The sequence below is a fragment of the Rhamphochromis longiceps genome, linkage group LG6 (genome assembly GCF_057381845.1).
Source record: "Rhamphochromis longiceps isolate RC_006_pf linkage group LG6, R_longiceps_female_GT1.1, whole genome shotgun sequence".
Lineage (NCBI taxonomy): Eukaryota > Metazoa > Chordata > Actinopteri > Cichliformes > Cichlidae > Rhamphochromis > Rhamphochromis longiceps.
This window is the reverse complement of record NC_140562.1, coordinates 17198456-17223270: the sequence shown is the minus strand read 5'-3', so window position 1 is coordinate 17223270 and position 24815 is coordinate 17198456. Positions and strand designations below refer to the sequence as shown.

At 40.9% G+C, this 24815-nt stretch overlaps 2 protein-coding genes across 3 annotated transcripts in view; one reads left to right on the top strand and one right to left on the bottom strand.

Annotated features, from left to right (window-relative positions):
• The window catches only part of LOC146667790 (protein kinase C beta type-like), a 53443-nt gene extending 43268 nt beyond the window's left edge, over positions 1–10175 (bottom strand). The window contains exons 1-2 of the mRNA XM_085409471.1: positions 9890–10175; positions 98–806 (exon numbers count right to left, since the gene is read on the bottom strand). Of these exons, the coding sequence (XP_085265597.1) occupies positions 98–261 (164 nt within the window). The 5' untranslated portion in view covers positions 262–806; positions 9890–10175. The remainder of the gene's footprint in view (positions 1–97; positions 807–9889) is intronic.
• LOC146667789 (ATP synthase F(0) complex subunit k, mitochondrial-like) lies at positions 8923–24745 on the top strand. 2 transcript variants are annotated; one of them, XM_085409476.1, is made up of 4 exons: positions 10304–10425; positions 10500–10570; positions 24334–24426; positions 24537–24745. In XM_085409476.1, the coding sequence occupies exons 2-4, from the start codon at positions 10502–10504 to the stop codon at positions 24636–24638; spliced, it is 264 nt and encodes an 87-aa protein (XP_085265602.1). In that variant the 5' UTR covers positions 10304–10425; positions 10500–10501; the 3' UTR covers positions 24639–24745. The 2 variants fall into 2 exon arrangements, with proteins under 2 accessions (XP_085265601.1, XP_085265602.1); XM_085409475.1 differs by lacking the exons at positions 10304–10425; positions 10500–10570 and adding an exon at positions 8923–9336.
• The last annotated feature ends 70 nt before the right edge of the window (positions 24746–24815 follow it).

Below are 24815 nucleotides of genomic sequence, written 5' to 3'. Positions count from 1 at the left end.
GGTGTCAGTGTGGACGAAGGCCGATTGAGCCGCAGCAGCAAGTGAATCACCTGTGTCCTTTCCCCTCACACACACACACGCCCGCGCGCACACTCACCAGATGAAGTCCGTGCAGTGGCTGCAGAAGGTTGGCTGCTTGAAGAAGCGCGCGATGAACTTGTGGTTCTTCACCTCGTGCACATTCTTCTGACGGAGGGCTCCCTGACGGGCAAAGCCGCGCGCGCTCTCCGGCACCTCTCCTTCGCTGTTGGGGTCAGCCATCTTAACGAGGAAGCGGCGGCGGTCCGAGAGGAGGAACGAGGGGTGAGGAGAGGGGAGAGAGGGAGGCGGCGGGGGAGGACGAGTCGCGGTACAGGTGCCGCCTCCTTCTCCTCTTCGCCCCGCTGGCCGCCGCGGTGTCGCTCGTGCTGCCGGTGTTTTTGTCGGTCTGCGTCCAGCTCGCGCTCAAGCTGCTGCAGCTGCTTCTTCCGGCGGGTCCCCGTGCCGCGCGCCTGCTTCCCTCTTCTCACCGATGTGCCGCTGCTTACAACTCTCTCTCTCTCTCTCTCTCTCCCTCCCTCTCTGTATTTGTGCGTTGACGTGTTGTTTGTGTGGCACACCTCTGAAGCGATCTCTCTCCGTCTATGGCACAACGAGCCCTGCGTTCTTTCACTGTGATGTGACTTCTGGAGACACACGCATCCAAACCAGTCTGAGACGCCAGTTAACAGAAACCAGTGATTGCCCACGAACCCGTGAGTCAGAGGCCCCTGAAGCTCCGATTTCAGAGAGTCCGTCATTATTAGCCAACCTGGTGACCCCGTTTTCTAAAAAAAAAAAAAATCTACCTTTAGTCATAGACTCTTATTTCAAACATATAGAGAGCATTAGAATTTCAAGTTGAACTCGTGCCTCTGTGTCTGAATGAAAACTTACATTTTAAAATATTTTATTGATTATATACCTCTGACTTATTCTGTAAAGTGTAATTAGATGTGTCTGTTGTCATCAGTGTTTTCAGCATTATTAATGTACCTTTTCAGAGTCAGTGTGGACTTTGATAATCAGCACCTATTTGTCAATATATATGTAGACAGAGAGTATGGATTCTGGAAGTGAAAAATGTGCTGTTCCTCTAATCATGTAAAGACTCCTACAGTGCAAAGTGGAAACCAGGCGGCGGTACAGTGCAGACAGGTAAGCCATACTGTTGTCTCTAGATTACAGACAGGCCCACAGTTTGCTTTCTTTTCCTTTTAGTCTTATCAGATACAGTAAAGCTACTACATAGTCAGAAGCATGAACATTACAAATTGAGTACACAGGACTTTGTGCATTTCTGTGGAGAAACTAAATCAGCAGCTTGTAGAACCATCCTTAGCCTTTACCGTGTTGGTTCAGATCACTGAGGATGTGCAGGAATTTGTTTATGCACAGCTCTATTTCAATCAGGTTGAGGTGTGGACTTTGACTGGACCGTTGCAACACCTTCATTCTTTTCTTTTTCAGCCATTCTGGCATAGATTTTGCTGTTCTGTTTTGGGTCATTGCCCTGTTCAGTAATCCAGTGTGGACCAAGCTTTAGCTGATAAACAGAGCTGTTGGTCTCACATTTGCCCCTAGAGGAGTTCAAGGCCACCTTAATGACTTCAAGCTGCCCAGGTCCTGTGATTGCAAAACAAACCCAAATCATCACCACTCCTCCACCGTGCTCGACAGTTGGTATGATATCCGCCTGTGCTGATATGCCGTGTTTTGCTTTTATCAAACATGGCTTCATGCATTATGGTCAACATCTCCACTTTAGTCTCATATGCTCGAAGGACATTGTTCCACAAGTGTTGTAGTTTGCTCAAGTACAAATTTCTAATCCTAAACCACGCTCCATGTTCTTTTTAGAGAGAAGAGGCTTTCTCCTGGCAACCCTTCCAAACAAGTCATACCTGTTTAGTGTAAATTTAAATGTGCTGTCATGAACTTCACCATTTAACACACTAACTGAGGCCTGAGTTTGAGATGTAGCTCTCTGTGCAACATTCAGTGAAACTGCAAAAAATCTGTGTGAACTCTGAGATTGTTGCTTCTTGATAACACACACCCAAATGCTCTGGACCAGCAAACTTCCCAAATGTGTGCCTGTAGAGATGCTCACACTTCCAAATCAGATTTTTTTTTCATAACTGTATTTTAGGTTATATGCAGTGTTGATCAAGTTACTTGAAAAAAGTCATCAGTAACTAATTACTGATTACTTCCCCAAAAAAGTAATCCTGTTACTTTACTGATTACTTATTTTCAAAAGTAATTAATTACTTAGTTACTTAGTTACTTTTTAAAAACACGATTTACAACCTGAAGAGGTGATAAAGCGATAGATCTTTCAGCCCAATTCTACTTTTTCTACATAATCCATCATACAAAATGTAATCAAATGGAAAAGTCTCTTTTTAAAACTTGTTTTATCAGTTTTAATCTTTTAACTTTATGCATCAAGCAAACATTTAATTATATGCAACATTCTTTGACTGGAAGAAATTTGTTTAATATTTAAACCTATTTTCTGCATATTCCAGCACATAAGATAAAATATTTTTTGTGTTTACACTCAGTCTTTCAAATAGATGCAAGTAAAACACAGCAGAAAATAAATAAAGTCAAAGACTCGGCGGTCCTGTTGCTCTATTTTCACCTGTAAAGCAGGAGTAGAGTAGGCGGAGGTTTACCCTGGTGCAGGTGTGCCGCAGCGGTCAGTGGAAGAATCCGCGAGTTTCTCTGTGAGTTTCCCATTACGTCGTTGAGCACTCGGTGCTTGTTTAGGGGGTTTTTTCGCTGTAAAAAGTTTTCTTCCCACGCACAACGGACGCTAAAGTTTTTGTCACTTTTTATGGAATCAAACTTAAAGTAAGGTCAGTACTTCCACGCTTTAAACGCTGCACGCTCATACTCTCTCCTGCACTCGATATACGATCCATTGTTGATCTGCACACAGCTGTTGTCACTAACGTCGCACTCGCTTACGTCACTGTCATGAGACATTCTCGCAAAAAAATCACGGTTTTAGTAACGCAGTAACGCAGCGTGCTTACGGGATAGTAACAGTAATCTAATTACCGTTTTTGCGATAGTAATTCCTTACTTTACTCGTTAAAAGTAATCGGATTACAGTAACACATTACTGCCCATCTCTGGTTATATGTATCTGGCAATCTTCTTGTAGAGGAAGCCAGTCAAAATTTATTTTTCAGACATTTTTAGTTTGTGTTTGTTTATTAACAAAACTGCTTTTATTGTCAATTTAAATTTTTTTATATGGCTCTACTAATAATAACAATAATAACGATGTTATTAGAATTGCTATTGTTGTTAATTATAATTATTATTAATTACAATTCTTTTGATTATCAGGGAGGAAACATTGCAAACCATCGCATTTGTAAAACTACCGTTGATTGTTTCAGTATTTTTACATTCAAAATAGCTTAAAAGAATTAATCACATATTAGTTTTCTGTCAAGTGACTCACTGATTAATCAAACAATCATTTCAGTGTTAGAGTGCTCATTGATTCCTCGAGAAATAAACACACTGGCAAGTACAAAGCAGGTCTGACGTTTCAGCAGGTTGAGCAGCCGAGGCAAACACAGCCTGTTGCTCCAGGCATCGTTTTTTAAAACTGACAGGCTGTGGTAAAGTCTTGCTTAAGCTTCCGGTGCAGGCTACTGATATGAGGTTGGGATCACGAAGGAAGATAAATGTATTAATACACCCAAATCTCACAAGACTGCCTTTTTTTTTCTGTCCCTGGGAGTTTGCAAGTCGGTTATTTTTGTTAGAGAATTGTAATTGCTTGAATTGAACATCAGTTAAGACACGTCAGCTTAGCTCTACAATAATGTTGTCCTGTTATATTTTTTAAATGGCAGTAGGGAGGCGAGGTTTTTTCAGTGTAAAACCAGGAGAATTCAGAGCTGTATCGGGAGGATTGACCAAAAATGTTTTGTTTTTCTCGTTGTCTTGTTAAACACTAATTAAACCTCTTCAAAGCTTTATTGGATCGGGCTTTCCGGTTATCTGACCAAATACAGAAGTGTCGCCTTCGTGTCCGAATGAGCACCTTAAACACTTTTACAGTAAAGCTACCACGGGTGGGGCCTTTGCAATATTTGAATATAACTTTCCACTTACAACAAGTCAGGATGCATTCCATCAGATTAATAAAAACTAACACGTGAAATTACAGCATGCAGACCTGCCTCTCGTAAATCTTGAGTCTCTAAAAGACTGTTAGGGAGAACAGCCTCACTGGGGTTAGTCAAAAACTGACTGTTACACTGTGATCTCTGACACAGTTATATATGTTAAACAGGCTTTTTTCTGCACACACAACGACCTGAATATGACAAAACATCATAGGAATAGTTGGTTGCTGGAGGTGCACACAGCAGTCTCCACCATTCATATTTTCCTTATAATATAATATTAATAATAATAATAATAATAATTTTATCTATAGGCACCTTTCACCCACCTTACAATAACACAAGAACAATAGCAGCAATAAAATATAATAAACATGGCAAAATAAAATTTAGACATGAGGTAAAAAAACCAAAAAAAAACTTTGACTTCAAATTTTACTTCTATTCAAGACATGAAATGTTACTAGAATACAATGTTTTGTGTTGAAGACAGTTGAAGTTACAGCAGTGTTTACCTTTAACTGCATCGTACACAAAAGATCACGCTAACCACTGATAAACAGTGAATTTAACAAGAATATGCTTGTGTAATATTGGGAATATCTGGAAAAACAGGTAAACAGGTGTTGCTGGACCTTGTAGACACTCTGAGGCAAATTTCTGTGTAGTTTAGATACTGGTGTTTATAATGAGTGTTTATGGGATTAAGCTTTCCACCATTAGTCTGTGGTGCAAATGTTCAATAAATTGCTTGAAAAAAATCTAAGGGCTCATTTTTTCAATAACACAAGAACAATAGCAGCAATAGAATATAATAAACATGGCAAAATAAAATTTAGACATGAGGTAAAAAACCAAAAAAAACCCTTTGACTTCTAATTTTACTTCTATTCAAGACATGAAATGTTACTAGAATACAATGTTTTGTGTTGAAGACAGAGCCTTTAATAGATCAGATTAATAACGCTCATCAGTAATGCTCATAATATTAGTAGTGACAACTGCATGTCAAAATGACCCAAAGTTATTTAGTTGCTTCCAGCTGATCATAGAAGTCTTTCTTCTGGGATTATTACATATCTACAGCACCAGAATCCATACACTAACATTTCCAAAGATAGAGAGATGATCTTGCTTTAAATGTGGCTACTGCAACATAAACATTTAAAAATAACTAAAAAGAAACTAAGAAGAAACTGTCCTCAACACAAAAACAGGATCGATCAGGCTCTAACAGCCAGATAATGTTCTATACTTCACTCTGTGCAGCTGTTAGAGTGACAAAGGTTATCTGATCGGTTGATTAAAATGTACTAAAATGTGTATGGGTATTCGTCTATATAACTACGAATGGCCACTTCATTAGGTACATCTGTTCATCTGCTCATTAACACAAATATCTAGTCAGCCAATCACGTGGTAGCAAATGTGCTTTTAAGTATGTATACAAAGCGAAGATGACCTGCTTGAAGTACAAACTGAGCATCTGATTGGGGGACAAAGGGGATTTAAGTGACTTTGAATGTGGCGTGGTTGTTGGTGCCAGACAGGCTGGTCTGAATATCTCAGAAAGTGCTGATCTACTGAGTTTTTCAGCCCATAACCATCTCTAGGATTTACAGATAATGGTCTGGAAAAGAGAAAATATCTTGTGAGCTGCAGCTCTCTGGGTGAAAATGCCTTGTGGCAGTCAGAGATTCCAGACTGCTGAAAGGTGAGAGGAAGGCAACAGTAACTCTACCACTGTTACAGCCAAGGTATGCAATAGAGCACCTCTGAATGCACAACATGCCCATCCCTGAAGCAGATGGGCTATAGCAGCAGAAGGCCACACTGGGTCCCACTTTGCCCTCATCAGTCTTGATTTCTGCTGCAACACTGAGATGACAACACGAAAGCATGGATGCATCCTGCCTTGCATCAGTGTTTCAGGTGGTGTGAGGGATACTTAATTGGTACACTCAGTACCAGCTGAGCATTATTTAACACCACAGCCCATCTGAGTGTTGTTACTGACCATGTTGATGCCTTGATCATAGCATACCCTTTTTATACACCATGTCACAAAACTCATATCATCTCAAGGGAATTCAAGGGAATCTTCTTGAACATGACAATGAGTTCATTGTACTCCAAAGTCAGCCAACTGAGCATCTGAGGAGTGTTTCCAGCAACCGCTGAGGTAGGGGGGCCAACCCAGTGCTAGCATGTGTACCCAATAAAGTGGTGAGTGAGTGTACATCTAAAAGACAGAAAGCTATTGCCGCAATGAGAAAATCAGCAATGTTGTATTGCTGAAAAGTGTTTTTATAGTGATTAAAGTAACACACTGAATTAATATTCTGTTATTTGCTACTCATTTGCACAATCCACATGTGATCCATAAAACAAGGTATACAAGTCTATTTAAAGTGTAGGCGGTGGGGTGTTTCCTTTGATTCCTGTTTATATTAAACGCTGTTCCTTCAGTCTCTCTGGAATGGCAGCGTTATGTGTAGGAGGTTATGTGTGAATGACGGAAACCTCTGCCTTTTCTGAATATTTGAACCTGTCATGTTACAGGTTTCATGTGAGAAAATGGGCTAAAAGGTGTCAGTCTGTCACCTTCCCACAACTCAGAGCAGCCATTCCAGCAATCAGTTTTAGCTGCACTGATGGCTTTAATGATTGAATGAAAACAAGAGTCTCAGTTGGCATGACTAAGATGATTGTGCAAAACATTTTTAGCACACTAAAAAAGATCAAAAGATCAGGTCACACTTATCAGTGGCAGATAACCTCACTGGTTGTTTTTCACCTATATTTTCCCCGTCTGCATGTGGTGCATCTCGCTGTTAAAGAAAACTGAAAAACAGTAAAATGCTTTTTATTTCCCATGCCTTTTTTTAAGGTCAATATAATCTAGAGATCTAATTTTAATTACATTTCACTTAAAAAAATGTTTTTAAAATGTTTGTGTATGGAAAATATGTGAGCGTTATGTTTCTAGAGAGAAGTCTGATGGGGAAAAAATCATAAAAGTAGGCAAGAACAAAGCTCGCTGGCAAGTTACAGCAGTGTTTACCTTTAACTGCATCGTACACAAAAGATCACGCTAACCACAGATAAACAGTGAATTTAACAAGAATATGCTTGTGTAATAGTGGGAATATCTGGAAAAACAGGTGTTGCTGGACCTTGTAGACACTGAGGCAAATTTCTGTGTAGTTTAGATACTGGTGTTTATAATGAGTGTTTATGGGATTAAGCTTTCCACCATTAGTCTGTGGTGCAAATGTTCAATAAATTGCTTGAAAAAAATCTAAGGGCTCATTTTTTCTAGGAAATACACAGGCAGTGTTGGAACTGCTGTCCTGTGCAAACTTGTTCAAGCTCTGAACTTGATCCAAATTTCACTCACACTCCCATTTTTCCTTTGAACACCACTTCTGCCAAAACAGAGGTAACAGAGCAGTCAGCAGTCCAGCACTGAACATGGTCGACGGTAGCAGAAGCACAAACAGAAACTGAGATGGCCCTGGCGCGTTGCCTGTTTTCATGCCCGTGCACAAATAATTGAACTCTTTGGAAAGTGGGTGTGAGAGTCTGGGAAACTCAGCCAGGTAGTAAAGTACTTTCACACCATTGTAAACTGAACAACTTGGCAGAAGTTCCACTGTTTTTAAATGATTTTTAGTTTAAAGAACTCCGTAGTGCTGTTTATCTTCGCTGATTTTGCTTTTGTGTTTGTTTTGATCATCCCTAAATCAATAAATTGTGTCAAATTAAAGCCTTGCTTTGTTTCAAAGGTTGATTCATTTTCTGCCAACTCTAGAAATGTTCCAGGACGTTTGTTCACTCTCTACGGAGTGCGAGGCAGATCTCACTGGACACTTTCACCATTTCCACCTGTTCAAGTGCCCATTAATACAAATATCTAATCAGTCAATCACATGGGAGCAACTCTGCATTTAGAGATGTAGAGATAGTCAAGACAAACTGAGTATCGAGGTATGCAAAAGAGCACGTCAATGCACTCACCAGTTGAACTCAACTGATTTGATGGGCTACAGCAGCAGAGGACATTACTGGATGCTACAGCTTTCAGCTAAGAGCAGGAAACTGAGATTAAAGCCAGCGTGAGGTCAGATTTAGGCATAAACAGCATGAAAGCAATTATCCATCTGGTCTTGTATCAACACTTCATCCTGCTGGTGTTGGTGTAAGGATGTTGGTACACTTTGGGCCTCTTACCACCAACTGAGCATCATTTCAGCACCGCAGCATTGCTGTTAACGATGTCCACACCATGACCACACTGCACCAATCAAAGTTTACAGTAAGATAATGCACCATGTAACAAGGTCCAGATCATCTTAATCTCGTTTCTTGAAAGTGACAATGAGTTCACTGTACTCAAATGAGCTCCAGAGTTTCTCAGTTCAACAGAGCCCCTTTGGGGTGTGATGGAACAGGAGATTCACATCATAAAAGTGTAGTTTGACGCTGTCGTGTCTGTATATACCAAAATAAGTAAAGCCCACTTGTTTTGCCTGATATTCTCTGTTTTTTATCAGAATACGATCATTTGATCTCGGGTAAACTGCAGATTATAGTGTGGTCTGTAACATATTAGTAAATGGAGAGATTTTACAGGAAAATAATAGGGTGGCATTCCCAGCATAAAGGTTCATTTAAAAATAACTTAAATAAATAAATAAAAATAATATTTTATAGCTTCATTGGCTGGGCAATGTCTGCAGGACCACATAAATAGTTGGGTTGCGGTCACGTGGTTCTGATGACGTGCGGAGGCAGCGCGATTTTTGAGTGGAGGGCGGAAGTAAACATGGAGGACACTGTGGAGAGTCAGGAGAGCAGCTATTGTGCAACTTTAGACCCCGTTTCTCGGGAGAGATATAAACAGATAGTTAAAAAATATATCGGACGTGATCCGTATTCTTTGAAAATGTCCGAATACACCACAGAAGTAAAGGATTTGCCTACTATCGAGGCTGTGGATATCACCAACTACTTGGTCCTCCAGACTTCTTACTACACTAGGCAGCAAATGAAAGCTTTCAAGAGTCTGGAGGCGTACAATTTTTTTGTCAGCGGGTGGGTCCACAACCTTGGAACAAAACGTCTCCGTGATGGATACAGTTTGGTGTTTGCAAGGGTGAGTGTTTGTTCTTATATTGCTTTATCTTAAACACGCTAACAGTTAGCGGTAGCGGCTTTAACGTCAACAAACATGCCACATCCTTAGGACTTCGTTAGAGTGACAGTTGTTTGTTTCAAGGTAAACCATTCTCAGCGGTCTAACGAGACACCTCTGAAGACTTGGGTAATTGCAAAGGAGGATGGAGAAGTGATTGCAGCTCATTGCAATTGTATGGCAGGGTTAGTAGCCTGTTCTCCACTGTCACTAGGCTCAAATCCGGGCTCTCAGCCGTCTGTTGCATATCCAAAATCGCCTCTGCACATCGATGCTGTTCTGCCTTAAGCTTCATTCTTTTCTCTCGTTTGAGAACTGATTCCGATCTGGGTTTTCGTTCGTAGCCGAGATTGACCGTCGGAGCCCAGTCCTCCGACTCTTCGTCATCCAAAGCACTTGGGCAGCCTATAGTCCCAATCAAGTCAATATTAGACTACTAACTTAAAAGCACTAAGTAAACGAGAATTTAACGACAACCTAATGCTAATAAGTTCGTTTGCAAACATAACATTACCTCTGACGAAGTGGTCGCTGCAGACTCTGCTCCTCCCGACTGTAAACGTAAATTTAAAATCCATTTTTTCCTACGTTTTTCGGTTAGAATTTTCCATTTTTCTCCTCTTCGTTGGGCTATTTTTGGTACCCTAAAATACCGTTTATCAGTTTCTCTGGTCGACCTACTGGAGCATCCGTAAACACAACAGGACATAGGCATTTTGCGTACTGTCTGTCTGTGATTTTGCGCTTATCTTTTTCACTTCCGACCGCCAGTCAAATTTCGCGCTTTACGTCGACGTCACGTCTACGTCAAATGAAACCTAGCTATTGTAGTCTCCCGCCTTCTAGTGGCTCAGTCAAAGAAAAGCAAATTCCACCGGTTTTTGTTTGCGTAACTGTGGGCGAGCTCCTCCCACCAGGCCACAGACTATTGGTTAATACTCTAAGCAAAACCACGTGGTTGGTCAGTGGGTGCTGTCCGTTAAACCTGTACGGAACAGTTTCCACACGCCCGATTGTTGTGTAAGCGTCTCTCCCACCCTTGAACCTGCGGTAAGTATCACCTAGACGAAGCTCAGGCTGTAGTGAATTTGTGAAAAGGGAAAATAACTTTGTGTTTTCCTCAGTCATGCCGACGTCACCTGTTAAAACGAGGATCCCCCTCACCAGCTTTGGACACTTGGTAACAGAGGTGAAGGTAGGAAGGGGGCTTGATCCGGGGATTTCCAGGTGAAATGAAACGGTGCATGCGGTGGAGGGGGATTTAGCTGTAACAGAATGGATATGAAGGGGTTTAAAAGACAAACGGGAGGGGGGGCGGGGGTCTATAATAAACATTAAGGGGGGTCTTAATGTTTAGGTTATCATTTATGTGTTATAGTGTCATCAGTAAGCAGCAACAGCAGTTACCTTTGTCCTGCTTTGTCTTCTTTGATGGATCTGCCCAGTGAATGAAGCACATTTCCACAAGCAGCACAACGTCTTTATTACCTTTGACTTTATTATGTAAGATTGTATTTGGCTGCTATTCTGTACAAGTGAAATTCAACTGAAAGAGGCAGGAAACAGACCAGCTATTAAAAGAATATACAGAGGGCAACAAAAAAGACGGATCCTTAAAACTTGGGCTAAAAACAGTCCATGGAAACTAAAATCATCCAAAAATCCCAGTAAGACTTACATCATACATGCCTGTAACTGTACTACAGACAGATTAAACCATGAATGGGGTTGTGGGGAATTTCCTTAAAGATCAGAATCTGCACCAGGAGGACCCGGGGCCCCACTGCACAAGTGTTAGGTCTGAAATTCGTGTCTGAGGATTTCATCCTGGAACCTAAAAGCAGTCAGGGCACCGCCGGCTAACACGTGGAGGTCTTCTCAGACGCACTGCTAAAAAACGGTCATGCAGGAAGATGTTGCATAATTCAGCTGCATCTGCAGGCTCTTTCACATCTGTCGTATGTGCTCAGTGAGTAAAGAGAATGCAGCACCAGAGGCGCACCTGCCAGCTGTGCTAGGTGAGCTGCACAGAGCAGGTCCCACCGAGTCACAATGGCTTTTGCTTCCTGACTGGACTGATCGATATGCCTGAAGTGTTACTGTGATGATGGATCAGACTAGAGAGTTTGGGGTTTTTTTTAGATTATAAAATAAAGACCTGTTTATTAGCCTCTTAAATGTCAATGTAAATTGTTTATTTATTTATTTGTTTGTTTGTTTGGTGGCATTTATAATTTCTTAGTACCTTCTAGATGCCAGCTCCTCTGATTAATATATTTTAAAAGACTTCTCCTTTAAGTAACAAGGTGCCATTTCCGGCATAGATGTTTATCTAAAAATAAAATATAAATAGACTAAAACATTTAAAATGGTTTCTTTATTTGGCTCAGCATGTATGCAAACATATTATTTAGATGCTAAAATGTTAACTATAAACTTATTTATTCCTTCATTCATTTAATCAATGTTTGCAATCCTTTTGTTTGACCACTTGGGGGCAGCAGTCAATTTTATCTGAACACTTGTGGATCTGCTTTTTAGTCCTACACATATGCATGAAGTACTCTTTGTTACAAGGGAGCAGCCACCCGTATATTTTCATTATATACATGAAGTACACAAGTAAGAATAATATATGCCTTTAACTGTTGGTTTGTGCTGGTGAAAAGTGTCAGTGAGCTTGGGTTAAGGCAGGGATGTCCAACTCCAGGCCTCAAGGGCCGGTGTCCTGCAGGTTTTAAATATCATCCTGGGCCAGCACACCTGAATCAAATGATTAGTTCATTACCAGGCCAATAGAGGACTTCAAGACATGTTGAGGAGGTAATTTAGCAATTTAAATAAGCTGTGTTGGATCAAGGACACATCTAAAACCTGCACGACACCGGCCCTTGAGGCTTGGAGTTGGACACCCCGGGGTTAGGGCTTGCTTCTGTACTGGAGCTGTAATGTGCTCAGTGCTGCCCCCTGTGCTGGCAGTGCAGAAGACACCACTGTGAGGTGGCCGGGCTACTTTTAAACTGTGTAAAAGGGAACCACAGATTCCTGTTGTCATATGATGCGTTATTATTAGTAGTAGTAAAACATAAAATGCTGACTGTAAGCAGTTTCAAAGTTACTAAGCGATTGATTCAAGAGAAAATAAACAGAAGACAGGATGTTTTTCATTTCAGTCTCAGTGATATTGTAGTTCATTCCTTAATGAAAGCTACAATTTAAAAACCATATAGACAAAGTGTTTGAGGTTTTTTTTTAACTTGTTTGTATATAGATCTAGCTTTATATTCTTTCTTATTGTGTGCCATCTGTAATGTTTGACTCAAATACCCCACAGAACTGGACAGCATAGCGAGCTCCCATCCTCTGTCAAGCTGTCACCCTTAACCCACGAAGTTCAGGAACTGTGGGATATGATGTTTGTTTAATTGTCATGTAAATATTAGGCAAGACTGTTACATTTGGTATTTTTCATTAATAGTAGTACTATACTTGTACATATCAACAGGAGTTTGACTTCAGTTTTCATACACCGGCTCCTTCCAGCTGTAGAGCTGATGCTGGTTTCAGCTGTTGTTGTTTCAGGCTCCGTTTGTCTGTTTGAAGGGGAAGGTGGATATAAGACTACTGTTGTAACCACAAGAAGAAGAAAAACAAAACAAGCTCACTGCTGATTTTCAAAAATTATTTCAGTTGCACTTTTTCAACTTTTATTGACGTGGTTTCACGTATAAGGTTTCAGGAGGAACAAGAGTTTCCTCTCTGCTACGTTAATAATATGAACCATAGCGGCAGGACAAATCAGCAAGATGAAGAGGAGCATTGTGTCCCTCCTCGACCCTGGCTCACTTTATCTAATGTTCGTAATGGGAAACTATTTCCCTCTTCACAAGAATTCTTTCATTTCCTCGTAGTTTACTGTAAACCTGATGTTCTAGATGAATGGTTCCCTTCATGGAAATCAGTGCATGTGACAAACGCCTAATTGTTGTCCCAAGTCTGGGTAATCAGACAGACAACAATAACCGTCCTGACATTTATCAAGCACAGGATTAGTTTGGATGTAAACGACAATCACATAAAGCTCACGGGCTTAAAGTGCTAGTAAAGTATATCTATGTTTTTTGTTTTGTTTTTTTCCTCTCATGCTAGCTGAGTATGAAACACAAACCATGTGATAAAGTAAGCTTTGTTTAGCACAAAGTGCTGCCTGGCTGAAGTCCACTCACCACCGGCTGTAAAACCACAGCTTAGTCGGTTTCACACCTTGGTTTTTCGTATGCATGATGCAAATGAGATGTGGTATGGCAGTTTGCGAGTTTTACAAATGCGGGTTCTCACATTTGTTTGCTTTTTACAGAGCCAAGCTAGCAGTTTCCCTCTTTTTGTGCTAAGATAGCTAACAGTGGCCTGACTGTAGCGTAGCATTCGCTGTTTAGAGTTGTATATATGGATTCTAATTTATCGTTTTAGGAATAAAAGTGATCGATAAAATATGCTGCTTATATTCTGTCACTTTTTTGGAGTCTGTTGACTCCAAAGGTTTGATATTTAATAACTACTGCTTTTAATGTTTTTGCATTGAATTGGTGTAACGAAATAGAACTGTTCAGGCCCTACAGGTTTGGAAATGATGTTCAGGTTGGGCCAGTTTGACTGCAAAGTGAAAATAAGGCACTTTAGGATCATTTTGGTTTGACAACAGTGTAATAACTCACCCCAACAAACCATTCAAGTATGTGGGAGTTTCCATCCTCTCCTCTGCCTAACGATTGTAGTTTTTTGGCCCCTCTGTTGCAGACATCCTTTCTGTCTCCTCTCGATCCTCTCTATTCCTTTGTTTTCACACTCATCTTCTTCTTTCAGCTGCTCCCTTCAGGGTTTGCCATAGTGGATAATCTGCCTTCTGCTCTGTCTGTAGCATCGTCCTCTGTCACACCAAGCCTCTACAGGTCCTCCTTCACTACATCCACGAACCTCCTCTGTGGTCTTCATTTTTGCTTTCTGCCTGACAGCTTCATGTTCAGCATCCTTTGTATATATATCCTTTTGTGTATGTGTATGTATGTATGTATGTGTGTACGTGTGTATGTGTGTACATACATGTACATGTACATACATGTACATATGTGATGTAGCATAACTTAAGCAGCAAGGAAGGTGATAAGTAAATAGCATTAGCAGACGATTGAAGTTCTTTTATTTTCCCTTTTACCATAAACAATCAATCAGGCATGCAAAAATCCCACTGGCTTTATACAAGACTTTGCCCATACCTGACCTCGTTAGTCCCTACCATTGAAACAAAATAGGTCAAACCAAATAATACAATTCTAAACAAAGAACAGGAATAAAGTCATGCATGAAACTGACAAACTCATTTACTCAACTAAATAGTTTGTAAAGTAAAACACTGCATACAATATAACTCAAAAGGCTACTTTAAAGAAAACAAACAATACTATACAAAATGAAAAACCCTCCATTTGGTTACACCCAGTGATGCAATCATTGACCTCATGACCCTATATAAACAGGAAGTAGTGGGCGGCCCTTCCCATACACCTGTCTCACATATAGGACCTGAATGCACAACATGGACACCATGGTAAGTATAACCAAACGTGTGTACGTGTGTACGTACATGTGTATGTACGTGTATGTACATACAGGGAGTGCAGAATTATTAGGCAAGTTGTATTTTTGAGGAACCATGTTCTCAATGAACCCAAAAAACTCATTAATATCAAAGCTGAATGTTTTTGGAAGTAGTTTTTAGTTTGTTTTTAGTTTTAGCTATTTTAGGGGGATATCTGTGTGTGCAGATGACTATTACTGTGCATAATTATTAGGCAACTTAACAAAAACAAATATATACCCATTTCAATTATTTATTTTTACCAGTGAAACCAATATAACATCTCCACATTCACAAATATACATTTCTGACATTCAAAAACAAAACAAAAACAAATCAGCGACCAATATAGCCTCCTTTCTTTGCAAGGACACTCAAAAGCCTGCCATCCATGGATTCTGTCAGTGTTTTGATCTGTTCACCATCAACATTGCGTGCAGCAGCAACCACAGCCTCCCAGACACTGTTCAGAGAGGTGTACTGTTTTCCCTCCTTGTAAATCTCACATTTGATGATGGACCACAGGTTCTCAATGGGGTTCAGATCAGGTGAACAAGGAGGCCATGTCATTAGTTTTTCTTCTTTTATACCCTTTCTTGCCAGCCACGCTGTGGAGTACTTGGACGCGTGTGATGGAGCATTGTCCTGCATGAAAATCATGTTTTTCTTGAAGGATGCAGACTTCTTCCTGTACCACTGCTTGAAGAAGGTGTCTTCCAGAAACTGGCAGTAGGACTGGGAGTTGAGCTTGACTCCATCCTCAACCCGAAAAGGCCCCACAAGCTCATCTTTGATGATACCAGCCCAAACCAGTACTCCACCTCCATCTTGCTGGAGTCTGAGTCGGACTGGAGCTCTCTGCCCTTTACCAATCCAGCCACGGGCCCATCCATCTGGCCCATCAAGACTCACTCTCATTTCATCAGTCCATAAAACCTTAGAAAAACCAGTCTTGAGATATTTCTTGGCCCAGTCTTGACGTTTCAGCTTGTGTGTCTTGTTCAGTGGTGGTCGTCTTTCAGCCTTTCTTACCTTGGCCATGTCTCTGAGTATTGCACACCTTGTGCTTTTGGGCACTCCAGTGATGTTGCAGCTCTGAAATATGGCCAAACTGGTGGCAAGTGGCATCTTGGCAGCTGCACGCTTGACTTTTCTCAGCATTCAGAGAACTGGTCTCTGAATGCTATTGACACCCTTTTCTCAACGAGAAGTCTGGGCTCGGGAGAGCCTGAGTGCCCTGGAGGGACTTTCCCTGCCGGATACACGATGGACGGGTGGCAGAACTGGAGGGTCGTGTGCCTGGCGGGACTGTCGATCGAGGACGCTGAAGATATCTATCTATTCGGAACCGTGATAACAGGGTTCTTGCTGATCGGAGTTGGCTTAGCCCTGGTTTACCACAGAAATAAGAGAGCGGAACCAGCTGTTCAAACCCCCCCAAGGCTGCCCGCTGGAATCGAAGCGACGGGACGAGGCGCGACCTCTCACAACGAACGTAATATGGTTAACACCTTGGAGACGCTTGCATCGGCTGTGAAGGCTCAAAGCAACAACATTGAGCGTATGGGGGGATACATCAGAGAGAGGCCTGCTCAAAATGGGACCCTTGAGCAACAGTTGGAAGACATCGCGGAACGGATCACTGCTGCTGTGAGGTCTCAGAATCAAAAGAACGACAACACCATGGAACAGAAGTTTGATACCATCATGGGGAGGCTCGCGGCTCTCCAACGGGAGATCGAGAGGCCAGTGTCGGAGTGTTAGGGCAGCCTGAAAATTCTCCTGGGCTGCTCGCATGGAAATTTACAAAATCAACATCGAGATTTGATGTGTATGTATGTGTATGTACATACATGTGTATGTACGTGTATATGTGTGTGTGTGTGTGTGTGTGTGTGTGTGTATTAGGGGTGCAACGATACACAAAATTCACGGTTCGATATTTTTTCGATACAAAAAAATGTTCATGCCTTTTTAATTTGTCATTTATTAAAATTATAAATATATATTTTAACTCAAAAGAACAGTTTTTAAATTGTATGTTGCTGAAACAAAAAAGTAATAAAAAAAATTAATATATCTCAGGGCTCGCAAAATTTCAAAATCCCTGGTAGCCCTTCGGGCAGGGACTCTTCAGTTTTTGGTAGCCCAAAATAAATTTAAGTAGCCCGAATAAAAAAAGAGAGCAATTTTTTGATTGATGTTTTGTTTCCTTTACAATATTATACATTAAAGTATAATATTGTATAATTATATAATATTAACTTCTTATCTTGTGCCCGTTTTTTATTTTGACAGCGAATGCGCACCTGCGGACCACTTATGTGCAGCCCTGGTTATTTAGCTCGTCATATCGCAGCCACAGAAATTCTTTTGTCCATGAAACCATAAAGCTGCACTTTCTTTTTGCCTTATAATGTGATTTTTCATAACTTCTCCATTTTGTGGTAAGCTTTTCTTTGGCTGTCACTTCTTCACCCTGACCTCTCTTATTTGGCTCAGCAGAACTAAAATATATATCCTGCTGCTTTTACACACACACTCACATAACGCTCAGCGATTCTCTGCGCGATCAACCTCTCACATGTTTAAGCTGCGGGAGATTTCACTTGTCATGTTTGCATAGTAAGCTAACGATTAATAAGACGATGTCAGAGGAATTGGTGCGCAAATTATCATCAGTCACAGATCAGTGCTGTCGCTCTCTATACACAGTTCGCGCGATTGCAAAGTGAAAGCAAAAAACAAGCGCAAATTCAAACGCGATTTCAATATGTCACATATTGACAGTGGCTCGCCGATGCCAATGACATAATTACCCAGCTACATTTCTGAAAGAATGCAAAAGCATTGACATATATATTTCCTTCCTACGACAGGCCGACGGGCAGGGCAGAGATAGATTTTGGTAGCCCAACTGGAAAAATCGCTAGCCCCGGGACGTCGGGCTAGCGATTTTGCGAGCCCTGTATCTGATTGAGGAGTCACTCATCTTTGGAAAAGAGAGTTTATTACAGAGAAATGGCTCTTTCCAAAATAAAAGCTATACTATACGCTTCTTCTGGGCTATATTCTCAGCAGCATATTAAACATATCAGGTCCCCATATGGAGAATCATGTGCTAACAGCTGTCTAAATGACTCGGGTAAAGTTTGTAGCATGCGTGCTTGTTGTTTTTGTCTGCTTCCACTTGTCTTTGCACTAGGATGATGTCGGTGTAAATGTGCAGTCATATTCGTTGTGTTCCCACTAGTGCTGTCAGCGTTAATCTCGTTGAAATGACGTTAACTCCACAACACTGCAAAACTCAGTTAACGAGCTACCGCGGATCGCCCCGTGCGTGGGGCTAGACTGCCAACACGTTAACGAGCTAACTGCGCTAACACACTAGTTCCCACCCATGTAATTGAGCATTGCGTGGCACATCCAACATACTGTTTTACTTTAGTCCATGACGCGCTTACCTTCAGGGTCATACGTCACATGAAAACCAAAATAGTTCCAAACGCCAGATCTGAATGAGGGTGGGGGAGGTTCAATTTTCCATGTTGCAAGGAGAGCTTAACTTCTGTCTCGCTAGCTTGCCCTGCCCTCAGTGAATCTGCGTTCGACTACTCCGCCTAGGCTGCACTGTCGAGCGCAGATCCGCTGAGCGCTCAACACAGACAGCATCGTCAGAAGGAAAGTTGATAAAATAAATTAAAAATTTTGTATTGTTCATACATATGCGCACCGAACCGAAAGCACAGTACCGAACGGTTCAATTTCGATACGAGTATTGTTGCACCCCTAATATAAATAAATAAATATATATATATATATACACACACACACACACACAAAACATATTAAGGATTGTACATTAACATAAAATTGTTATACACACACATATGAAGAGAGAGAGAGTATGCATTGTATGCAAACGGCTACCAAACAGCCATCATAATTCATCATACAATGAGAACAGGACAAATCAACAATTGACAATGACTAATTAATATTAAAATCTGTAACGTAATGTATTGTTTGGAGTTTAGTCTGTTACTGTTGCTATTTTTACCATTTCTTCTGTAACTCACATAATTTCCTTAGGGATTAATAAAGTATTCTGATTCTGCTTGTTTCAGGATGACCTGCCATTATCCAATGACACATCTGCTTACCTGCATCTTTTGCTCGTTTCTCCTCCTCTTCTTTTCTCTTTTTCTAAACTGATGACCTGATGGCTTTGAACTTTTCTTGTCCATCTTCCATTGGTTTTAATTTTGCACTCCAGTATGAACACCCACCTCAACCCAAGGATCACCACAACATCACAGATTCACTTTGTCTAGGGTGCATTTCTGAGATTTCACACAAACCAGGATTCAAATCATGAATACATAATGGGCTTGGATTTACAACATTATAAATGAAATGTGCTCTATTTGGAAGCAGCAAGCCCCCCCCCTTTCAACGGCATGTGTGTGAGACTTTAAATCATCAAACTGTAAATTTTAAATTGTTATTGATCCCTTTACCCCTGGTCCTAAAGTGTATATTTATTTTCTTACTCTTCTTACATATATTTTTTGCTTGCTTGCACTGCTGTAACTGGAGCCTTGTCGTGTCTCGTCTCTCTATATCAGGGGTCCCCAATCCCAGTCCACGAGGGCCGGTGTCCCTGCAGGTTTCAGATCTCAACCTGGGTCAACACACCTGAATCACATGATTAGTTCATTACCAGACCTCTGGAGAACTGAAGACATGTTGAGAAGGTAATTTATCCATTTAAATCAGCTGTGATGGATCAAGGACACATCTAAAACCTGCAGGGACACCGGCCCTCGTGGACTGGGATTGGGGACCCCTGCTCTATATACTGGACTGTATGTAGCGGAGATGACAAAGTTACTTTGACTTCAGCAGCAAGCAGGCGCACCGAGGGCTCTCGCGCTCACTTTTCGTGTATAGAATTTCGAAAAAACATTGGTGCAAATTATAAATCTGTATTATAATGTCTGGTGTTTTCTTGTTTGTTGGTTTATTTTTATTTTGTTTTACTTTGCGAGTTGGTTATTAGATGCTGCTCCAGCCGGTCAGAAAATCCCTCGCCGCCCCGCCCTCTCCTCACTGCGCCGCAAGCAGCAGGCGCACCTCGCAAACGAAGGGCGTCCTTACTCCCAGCAAATGGGTGATAGAAAACCGATCGGTGCCTATGCCATTCCCAATGTGCGCTGGTTGACGTCGGGGGAGCATGAGTACAAGCTTTTTTTTTTTTTTTTTTTTTTTTTTGGCCGATGCCGTGATGCCGCCCCCCACCACGATGCCGCCCCAGGCAACCGCCCGTGTCGCCCATATCTAAAACCGCTACTGTGTACTACTATGCTGCTTTCCTTTTTTTCTTTTTTGTCTCTATTCTGAATGTGATTGTTGCACTTTGTACCAAACTATTTTAAAGCTTTCTTTACTTAATATTTTTGCAGATTACTTAAATTACAATTGATCAAAGTACAATATTTAAGCAATTAAAGTCTTTGACGGCTTTAACAATAAAGAGATATACACATCAAAAAATCAATAATTATATTCCAGTAACATCATGTATATTACTCAAGTGTCATTACATATGTGAATGATTGTAACTTTTACTTAGGTAAAACGTCTAATTACTTTTTTACCCTCAAAAGTCAACAAGATTATGTTTAAATTGTTATTCAGGTCCGCTTTTCACATAATAACTCTGCATTAGGACTCAGGGCTGCATATGAGCTTGAACTTGCTCCCCTCCCCCATTTGCCACCCAATTTTTAAAAATCATTTAAACACCCCTGATATCCTCTTTGCTTCCTCTGCAAATGTCCAAACCATCTCAACCTTGCCTCTATAGTTATGTCTCCAAACGGCTCGACCTGAGCTGTCCCTCTAATATGCTCATTTATAAGGTCCAATGTCCATATAATGTCTATATAATGTTAATTCTTGTTGATCCCAGTGAAAATCTTATCTTTAGCTTGGCTTCCTGTTTTTTTGTGGGTGTTACCATCTCCAAACCATAGTTCACAGTTGATCTCACATCCCGTCTTGTAAACCTTCCTTTCCCTTTCTTGCTTTCCCTTTCACTCTTGCCATTGTTTTCAACCCCACTTCTGCATCTGTCTCGTCTTTATCAGCATGCCTCTTTCACCCTCTCCTTTTCATTTCTTATTTAGTGAACCTGAGCTCCTGTGTATTTGTGCCCACTAGCATACACCGACACGATTGGTAAAAAAAAAACTCAATAGGGGGAAAAAAAGGCATGTGACACATGCAGCAATCAAATATATTAACAATATAAATCATTTTAATAAAAGGAATCATCACAATACATTTCAAAGGGTGTCCCACTTTAACTGAAATGAATGACCCATTTTATCTAATACATTACGGTAAACTGGGCCAGGAGGTAAAGAGATTTCTCTTCATTTTACAAAATTTTATCTGAGAGAGATCCTCATAACAAGGGTTGTGAATTTAGAGATGTCTCTTTGCTTGTTATTGATTTATTAACCTTTAACAAGTGAGATTTCATATGTTCGTTCGCTTGTCATCTGACAGTTTCAAAACGAGGTGTTCCCCTTAGGAACCTCAGACCAAATAAGATCAAATGCTAAATATCAGGTAGTGTTTTAGCACCAGTTTAAAATGTCTTGCAGTCAGTCACCAGCTGTTAACCTTTAAAGAGATGAGATGCTAAGATCCTAAAATAACCCACGTTACCTACAGGCCCAATTTTCACCCAGAGCAACCACCTTTTTTTTCCACTGCTCAACAGACAAAAAAGTAGCAGTTAAAAAAATGTAATAATTGAAATTTGTAGACTTGAGAAATGTTATTAGCTTGTTTATTAAGGGAAAACGCTTAGGATGTTGCTACAGAGTTTAATGCTAATGGATGTGGAAGCTGAGCTAGGGTCACATAGTACAGGTTCACGACCAAATCAGCTTCATCAAATTCAGACGGTATGCTGGGTGTGATCTCAATTACTAGTAACCAGTGTTGGCTAAGTTACTTTAAATTAGTAACTTAGTTACATTACTAGTTACTTCTATCAAAAGTAACTCAGTTACTTCAAGTTACTCGTTACTTTCAGAGTAACTAGTTACTAGGGAAAGTAACTTTGGTTTAACTCAGAATTCTCTTGTTAATGTGTTGCTTCCGTAACTGGATACCCAGCAAGATTGCCAGTCTTCTAGCTTGCTTACTTGCCACAAGTGCACTGTGCCACCTACCAATAGAAAGGAAAAAATAATGTGCACATTTCCACGAGAGAAATCCCACGCCTGATTTTATCCTAGCCTGCTTTTTACATCCAACACAAAAACTGCAGTCGTGGTGCTTTCGATTGTACTCAGAACTTGGAAATTCTGCCTTCTGAATAGGAAGATGTAGGTAACACCAGACTGCAGATGAGCTGCATACAGGGCTGGACTGGGACAAAAAAATCGTCCTGGGCATTTTGACTAGAGGCCGGCCCACCATTATAGGAAAAATCATAAAGCCTTTGAATGAAAACAAACACTGCTGTGACAGTGATGTACACTGTTCTGATGGTATATATGTATCAATCTATCAGTCGTTTGTTGTAAGACTCAGATAATTATTTTTTTAAAAGTGAGACATTTTAAATGAGAATAAGAAAGTATTTCCTTGTGCCCCCCTCTCCCTTTTAATGCCCTACATGGACCCCTGGCAACACTTTGCTAGACCCGCCCCTGCACAGTTACCAGCTGTCAGCTACTTAGAAAAGGATCCTGGTGTTATTTGTCTCTCAGAAACAGTTCATAACTTCCCTTCAACTCATTCATGTCACCTAAAAGGTAAACCTGTTTCTCCATCACCTGTTCAGCTCTGATGATTCAGTAAGGACGTCTCCTGGTTTCATCTTCATGTTTCCCTCTCACCAGATAACCAAACCGATATCATGACCAGCAGGTTACAGCTGTGGCTCCAGCAAACATCAGCTGATACTAGAAATTAATATTAAATAAATTCTAACAACAGCTGATCAAGCTTAAACGTGCTGCTGTTGTTTAGCGCGACATCCGCTGGTTTCCTCTTTCTGGCGCAAAGTGGGCGATAAACAAACAAGAGAGAAAAGCCGATCAGCTGATCATTGATCAGTTTCATGATTGAAGTACAAACAGGAGAGGGAGGGTGAGAGGATGAGAGAAGAAGAGGCAGCTGTGCAGCGTAAACACAGAATAACTCCAGCTTTGTGCCTTTTTCATTGTAGCTGAAGTCCGGGACAAACTGTTCCTTTTCACCTCAGTAAGAAACGCGTAATATTTTCTCTGAATACGAGACGATTCCGTTTTTTACAGGACGGTTGGCAACTCTAATAATTAACCTTATGAACAAAATAAAGTTCAACATCAGTAACATAGCACCCACCCAGCTGTATAGAAACTCCGTCATGCTAGCTAGCACGCAGTACGAAAAATTCAGCATAACAAAAATAAACTCCACCTAAACTTGGTTCATATCTGACCCAGATGGACTGCAGGTCATAACTTCTTACCTGAAGTTCAGTTCAACTGACACTCACAGACCAGCGGCCACTTCGGGTCTCTCCTCTTGCCTCCCTTTTCCTTCATCCACCTGCTGGCCTCCACCACTTGCTAATGTTATTGAATCTGTGGAAGCTCCGCGATAGCCACCACAGGAAGTAACGAATAACGAGCCTATCTAAATCCCAGTAACGAGTAACGCGTTCCCGGTTTTGGCATAATAACTAGTTACTGTGCTCTTACCACAATAATAACGTAGTTACTGTAACGCGTTACTTAATAACGCGTTAGTCCCAACACTGCTAGTAACAAGTGTGCAATCCCACTGTTGCTTTATCACGCTACTCACAGAAAAACGTGCCTCTACATGCAAAGGTATGCACGTTCCACATCATCTATTTCTAAAATAAATTGCTTAATTTCTTCATAAAGTTTTCATATTGCAGCTTTTATTAGATTCCATGAAAAAACACAATAATAATTCCTTAATTAAAAAACGCAGAGTGCGCTTACTCAAGCTTTGTTATTGGGTTTTCCTTTTGTTTATTTTCCGTAAGTCTGTTCATCATTTAATCTGGTGCTTTCACATTCGTTCTGACTGGGTTTGCATAATTCTGAGGGCATTCATCATGTGCTTCTATTGTATGTGTTTGTTTGCTAGCTTTTATTTTCTGTTTTCTTCATCTTTCATTTTATATCTTTCAATGCACGTTTTTTTAAAAACGTCTTGGAAATGTGTCAAAAAATATCACAGATCTGATCTCAGCACTTCCTCTTACTGTTTCTGTGTTTTAGAGACAGCTGTTTGGCATTGAGGCCCCTTCTTCTGTGGAACTGACGGGTTGGAGGAAATACTTTAATAGCTACACTCTGCAGGGTCGCAGAAATGTACTTAACCAGCACACACTTTTATACACACGCACACATCTTTATAGAGATATTACACACAGGCGCGCCGACTCCTCACAATCCCAAATGTTTCCTTCTCTTCTCTGCAGTGTGTCTTGGCTACTTATGGGATCTTTGCAGTAACGGCAGCTGCCTACTTGGTGCTTAGACAGAAGAAAAAAGAAAACCAGACATCCACCTCCTCGGCCTGAGAGGCTAATGTCTTGCAGTCATGCCTTTTCTCTGTGATGCGAGCGGTACTGCACCTTCAAATGTGTCAGCTGCAAGTTACAGAGTGTTAATAAATACTTTGTCCGTGCTTGTCTGATCATTATTCATTGATATAATGAACAATCTGTCTGCTGCTGCAGAAACGGCAACAAAATCCG

What these genes read in the sequence shown, in the direction of transcription:
- LOC146667789 (XM_085409475.1), top strand. Translation starts at nt 8,959, where the DNA reads ATGACGTGCGGAGGCAGCGCGATTTTTGAGTGGAGGGCGGAAGTAAAC. An exon ending in ACAGTTTGGTGTTTGCAAGG is followed by an intron (nt 9,337 to 24,333) that starts GTGAGTGTTTGT and finishes TCTGTGTTTTAG; the next exon opens with AGACAGCTGTTTGGCATTGA. An exon ending in CTCTGCAGGGTCGCAGAAAT is followed by an intron (nt 24,427 to 24,536) that starts GTACTTAACCAG and finishes TCTTCTCTGCAG; the next exon opens with TGTGTCTTGGCTACTTATGG.